General features: G+C 35.7%; 1 protein-coding gene across 1 annotated transcript; it reads right to left on the reverse strand.

Annotated features, from left to right (window-relative positions):
• Nucleotides 1-589: 589 nt before the first annotated feature.
• Nucleotides 590-3,203, reverse strand: LOC145212797 (uncharacterized). The gene is made up of 5 exons (XM_080081052.1): nt 2,987-3,203; nt 2,184-2,435; nt 1,499-1,607; nt 1,254-1,303; nt 590-1,029 (listed from the first exon to the last, which is right to left on the reverse strand). Exons 1-5 carry the CDS (start codon nt 3,201-3,203, stop codon nt 590-592), a joined length of 1,068 nt encoding a protein of 355 aa, XP_079937178.1.
• Nucleotides 3,204-5,679: the final 2,476 nt, after the last annotated feature.

Raw genomic sequence — 5,679 nt, forward strand, 5'->3', positions numbered from 1 at the left:
AAACGTTGTGAGAAGCGTGTTTGGGCCCGAAATTTTGATTGACAGGCCTACACAATGAACAATCGTTGACAATGGGGTAAACAATACGTTTTAGAGTAGGGTGGGCATTAGGTCAAAGCCAGAGAATTGTTACTAAAAATGGCAGAAACGGAACGTAAAGTCAGGTCCGTTTTGAGCCCGTTTTTTGACAAACACCTAAGCCCGAAACCGAACCCGGCCCGAAAAGCCCGGCCCGAAAAGCCCGGCCCGAATTGCAACTCTGGTCCAAGGCGCTTAATACGGAAACAGACACGAAAACAGTGATTAGAATTCGTGCTTTTGAATGTTTTCGGTTCCCGTCAATCATAATTTGTATAAAAGGTTTAAGGAATAAAAAAACAATTGCGATATATACTGATTCGAAACCTCCAGAAAATTTAAACGTATACACCATAGTATTGGGAATATCGGATGAAATCACAATACTTTGGGCAATTAGTGCAAACACTTTGCATTGTTTTCTACAATATAAGGGACTTACTTCAGATTGCCATGGCATTTCGGCAAAAAACAATCAACAGTTTGTAAATTGAATTATAGTTTCCTTTGTTTATTTGTGACGTCGTATTTTATTGTAGGTTGAATCCGATTCGTCACTAGCCCCGTGTCTGTTATCATAGATATTAGTTGGATTGCTGCCGCTTGCAAATTGATCGTGGACTTTCACATGTTGAGATAGTTGCAAACTGTCGTAACTGACTCCATCCAATTGATTGTGATCGTATTTTCGAACATGTGATTGTTGTCCATTGTCGTGAACCTTTGTTGATTGTTTTGTCTTTCTGACCTGAGCATAGACGTCACTGCATCCTGCTGCTGGCTCTGCAATTTCGTCAAACGCGATGATTTCGTGACGTGTTTTCTGGATTGCGTCATACTGACTGACGTCATCGTTTTGATGACGCGTTGAAGGTTGGGTTGAATGGGTAGCGAAACTGTTTTCTTCGTTATGAGGAATGTTGTACGTTTCTTCGGGTTCAAATTCGTCGCCTGTAACACAATTAATTCGATCCTGTTGAATTTTTTTTTCATCAGCAAACCGAATAGTTTTATTCTGAAACTGACAATAATGGTTGTAAAATGGAAACAACAATTATGAAAGGTAATACAGTGTATGTAAGTTTACCATTGTTGGATTATTTTTCAAAAACAAACAAATTATAGTTTAAACAAGTTATAGTTACTGTTACAAACAACTGTCGTATGTTTTCTACCCTCGACGTCATATTGAATCACTGCAGCTGCGTTCACCGGTCTGTTTCTCCTGCGGAAGGAAACGCCGAATTTACTTTCTTAAAGAGTGAGAAAACATCAGTACAAGTAACTTATTGCAAGTCAGAAAGTTCCAAAATCACAAAATGGTTTTCCTACTAAAAGTCTTACTTGGACAGGTTGTTGATCAAATTTGTCCTATGTGTTAAGTAAAGTAAAATTATGTACAGAAACCTTCTGTAGTTACCTTCTTTTCTTGTGTGACTTAACAAAGAAAACGAAAATGCAGATTATGACTAATATGAGGCATCCGCTTACTGTTGAAGCAATGATGGCTGTGTGAGCATTCGTTATGGCTGCAAAAATCAGAGAAAAAAACGTTTTGATGTTATCAACCGCATACACTTGACAAAATTAAATGTGATGTTTCGTTTTTCCGGGATTTTATGTCTGAAAATTGTAAAGGTTTATTCAACAAATTGTTCCGGTAAGTTTCTAAAATTTGGTAATTGTTTCTTATCTCCTGTAGTGGTGTCAGTTGGCGAAATTTTGGTTGTATTTCTTACTTTGAATGGTGTTAATATAGTGGAAATAGTTGGTTTGACAGATTGTTGCATGTTTGTTGTTGTCAGTTCGGTAAATGGTAGAATGGTGTTTGTGGTTGTTGTGGTGGATGGCAATATTTCTGAAATAGCTGGTTGTAGGCTTGTTGTTGGTGCTTTGGAGGATGGTAAGTTGTGTGTAGCTGTAACTGATGTGACAGATAAATGTAAGTTTTTTTAGTTTTTTTTTAATAGGCATTATCCAGGCATGTATGGTTTGTTTTCCTACCATTGTTCAGTGCAATTGTGTTGCTATATGTGTTGTTTCACCAAATGAACTCAATAAAAACACCATTTTACATACAATCGCCGTAATGGAGACATGTTTACCTGACATGCTTTTTTCACAAATGTATCTCGCTCTGTGTCGTGTACATCGTACGTCATACCATTGGTAAGTGGTGTTTTGTACACACCGGTTTTTATGACCCATTGTAACGCAATGTTTCTTTCTGCTTTTGTTATTTGGTCGACCATTTTTCCACATGGTTGTTGTAGGGGAAACATCGCTTCCATCACTCCATCGAAACGCATTTGTGTTTCCGACCCGTTTTGCACCGATGTATAGCGAAAAGGGTTTATCTGAATAAACAAAAACAGTCGATTCTCAACACACACTCCAAATAATGCTGGATTACCCAAAAGGTAAAGTAATCACGTGCATCAAGAGAAGTGGGGCACCACAAAACATCTACTGAACTGAATTTGCGGTCTCATTATTTCAGTAAGTGAGTAAGTAAGTTTATTTTGCACAGAATATTACATGCACTACCATGTTGAATATTTAGAGTTAAAACTGAGCGTTTCATACCAATATAATTATAGAAACAACACAAAAATAATTTAGGTTTTCAAGCTTTCTTGCGGACCCCAGACATAAAATGCCATAAGCTTAAGTGCTTGGACCTCAAAGAGTTTCAGCTGGACCTAAATACGAGCAACTGGGTGTTATTTGTCAGCGGTAACCGTAAAAGGCAAAAAAGGAAACAATATTTTGTGCATGGATTGCTAAACACACAAAAATAATTTGGAATTTTTATGCCACATAGAAACTAAAAACTAATTATGGTTGCCAATTTCTATTTTTCACTTTCACGCTTGTCAAGCCTTTAAATAGCTGAGATTATTCTTACCGGTCAGGTTTATAGATGACCTTAAAAAGATGAAAATGTCTAAAGTTTTAACATTAGCTACATTGGCTTGCAATGCAGAACATTTCTCTTTTGCTTCAGCATACGAATTGACTGAATTCATTTCGATAGAATATTGTAATCCATTGAAGTTATGCCAACTTCGTCCGTTAGCAGAAACAGATAAACACAACGTAAACAACAAAACTATAACCGCCATATTTGTTCAAACAATCATAGCCCGTCCAAGTTTTCTAAGAGGTAAATAAAGCATTACCAAGCATTGTCCAGTCTTGCAAACTACGCTGTTACTCGTGGTCTGCGATTAACCTGACTTTCTGTCCATGAAATGAAACTAAACTAAAATAATGGCTTCCCAAGCAGAAACTGCAACAAAGAAGTTCTATCCAGATGACGTCACTCTGCCTTTGTTTTCATCGCGTGAACTGTTAGTAAAAAGAGGGAACAGTCAAGTTAACTACTTCATGTATATATATATATATTTTATATCCTTTTTGTAAACTGCAAAAGGGACAATATCACCTTAGTTCTGTTTAGCTGCTGTGGAATCATGTATATTGCTTTCGAGTTCAAATTGTGCTTACGTTACGCTACTTTCCTTATCATTACGGAAAATTGATTAACTGATCGCGAAATTAAATTTTAGTTTACAGTTTGATGTATATTGTGAAAAGTCGTGCTGTTGTGTTTTCATGTTTTTTTCGTTTCATTTCAGAGGTTTTTTAAGTTTCCCGTTACAGAAGGGATTATACCATACGTACAGCGACATAGACAATCAATTCCTAAATTAACTATCATGACTATTATATTAACTATTATCCAAGTATTTTACAATTGTCACAAAGTCATTCTTGTTTTTCAGTTCAAAGTATAACCTGGCTAGCTCATTGACTGCAGCAAAAAACAAAAACAACCAACTGACAATCTTCCTTATGCCCATAAACTACCACACGGAAGTTTTATAGAGATGACGTCATTGCACTTTCTTATCATCACGTGAAAGGAGTTGATTGATCATATAACGAAAATAAAATCAAGTTAACAGCTTTCAAATTCGTGCTGGCGCGTTTACATTTTGTTTTCAATTTTCGCTTTCACATTTTCTTGGATAGACATATACTAAACACCTGGCGACATCGATATTGAATTTTAATTATTTTAAGTTTGTTATCTACGTCTTGTGCAATTAGCAAAAAAATCTTTCTTGTTTTTGTTTTTGATGTATAGCCTTACTACATCCATCTCTGCCGTGAAAACAATCGACCAACTAATGCTTTTCCTCGTGCACGTAAACTACACTACGGAAATTTCATGTGACTCAAATTTCGATTGTTGTCATAACGTGGGAGGAATTGATTGTTTTTTGGCAAGAGTAAATTAGAATATAATGTTCATTTATTTTGATCTAAAATGTATTACCACATTTCAGCTTTTTTCACTGCACGACAACAGACAGGCCTGGATTAACCTTTTTGATAATCAAAGGTTAAAAGAAATAAAGGAAAAAGGGACACCAAAGAACCTATTACCAAATTTTAGTATTTTCTCAAACGCTATTTTGAAGTTAGTGTAAATGTTTAAAAATATATTTTGCAGCATTCATTTTTATTATTTTAAGTGGCTGATTGATATTTAAGGTGAAGTAAAGGTCAGGACAAATGTACACGAGGATGTAGGAAACACAGAAAAACTAAAGGACAAATGTACTAAAGCATTTGAATTTTGTTGTGTTTATTGTTCACTGAAGGTCGGTTTTATTTACTTCTGTTGCAGAGTTGACAATTCCCTGTCTCATGGGACACAGATTTTAATTTGCAGGCTCAAAAATTCACAGACAAAAAAATGCCCTGAAATGCTTGCAGCCATTTTTGTAAGAAGGTTTTAGTGTAGGAATCAATCACGCGTTAAACGTAGGCTCGTAGGGGACCCATGACCGAAACAGCAGTTTCGTCTTGTGACGTTTCTGAAATTACTTTGTACCCTAAATAGATCTAAGCGTCAGAAACTGTACAATGAACGATTGTGTTGTTAGACCGGCCATGCAAGAAACGTGCTGCAAGGTAGATTGCATTGCATTTTGGATTTAACTTCGTTAAAGTTATGCTCAATGTTAGAGTTAAATGTTTCACCAAACTTTTACTATAAGTTCAAGTTTACTTTGTGTGACAATACACTGCGTAGTAGTGAACGATGTTAAACATCTGAAAACGACAATGCAGTGAGCAATTCAATAAGACAGAGATATGATGTTATTGAAAAAGTTATTTAGTTTCTTTCATTCATGTTTACAACCATTATTCGGAGAACCATACAATGAAATAGCGTTGAATAGAAGCGAATTCATTTTTAGTCAAAAACACCTTTGGGCGAAGAGCTGGGGCCTTTTTAAACAAGGTTTATTTGGTGTAGGTCACAGCATGGACAGTTTGCTAAAGCTCAATAGAGTATGTAGTGCTAAACTTGCTGTCCCAACAATGAATGATATATATGAATTTAAGTTATTGTAAGTAGTTGTTGATTTGTTTTTCTTTTCTTATTTTTTGAATCTCATGTTTACACTTGTATATCCAACAAAAGTCGTAAAGTTTGGTGAAGGGCCAGACAGAAATGTGTTGCTGTTTTAGATCATAAGTTGTTTGTAAATGGAATTAAACATCTACACTTAAACGTTATAA

Source organism: Phallusia mammillata, chromosome 1 (assembly GCF_965637545.1).
Source record: "Phallusia mammillata chromosome 1, kaPhaMamm4.hap1.1, whole genome shotgun sequence".
Lineage (NCBI taxonomy): Eukaryota > Metazoa > Chordata > Ascidiacea > Phlebobranchia > Ascidiidae > Phallusia > Phallusia mammillata.

What these genes read in the sequence shown, in the direction of transcription:
- LOC145212797 (XM_080081052.1), bottom strand. Translation starts at nt 3,203, where the DNA reads ATGGCGGTTATAGTTTTGTTGTTTACGTTGTGTTTATCTGTTTCTGCT. An exon ending in GTCATCTATAAACCTGACCG is followed by an intron (nt 2,436 to 2,986) that starts GTAAGAATAATC and finishes TTGTTTATTCAG; the next exon opens with ATAAACCCTTTTCGCTATAC. An exon ending in GATTCAATATGACGTCGAGG is followed by an intron (nt 1,030 to 1,253) that starts GTAGAAAACATA and finishes ATTGTGTTACAG; the next exon opens with GCGACGAATTTGAACCCGAA.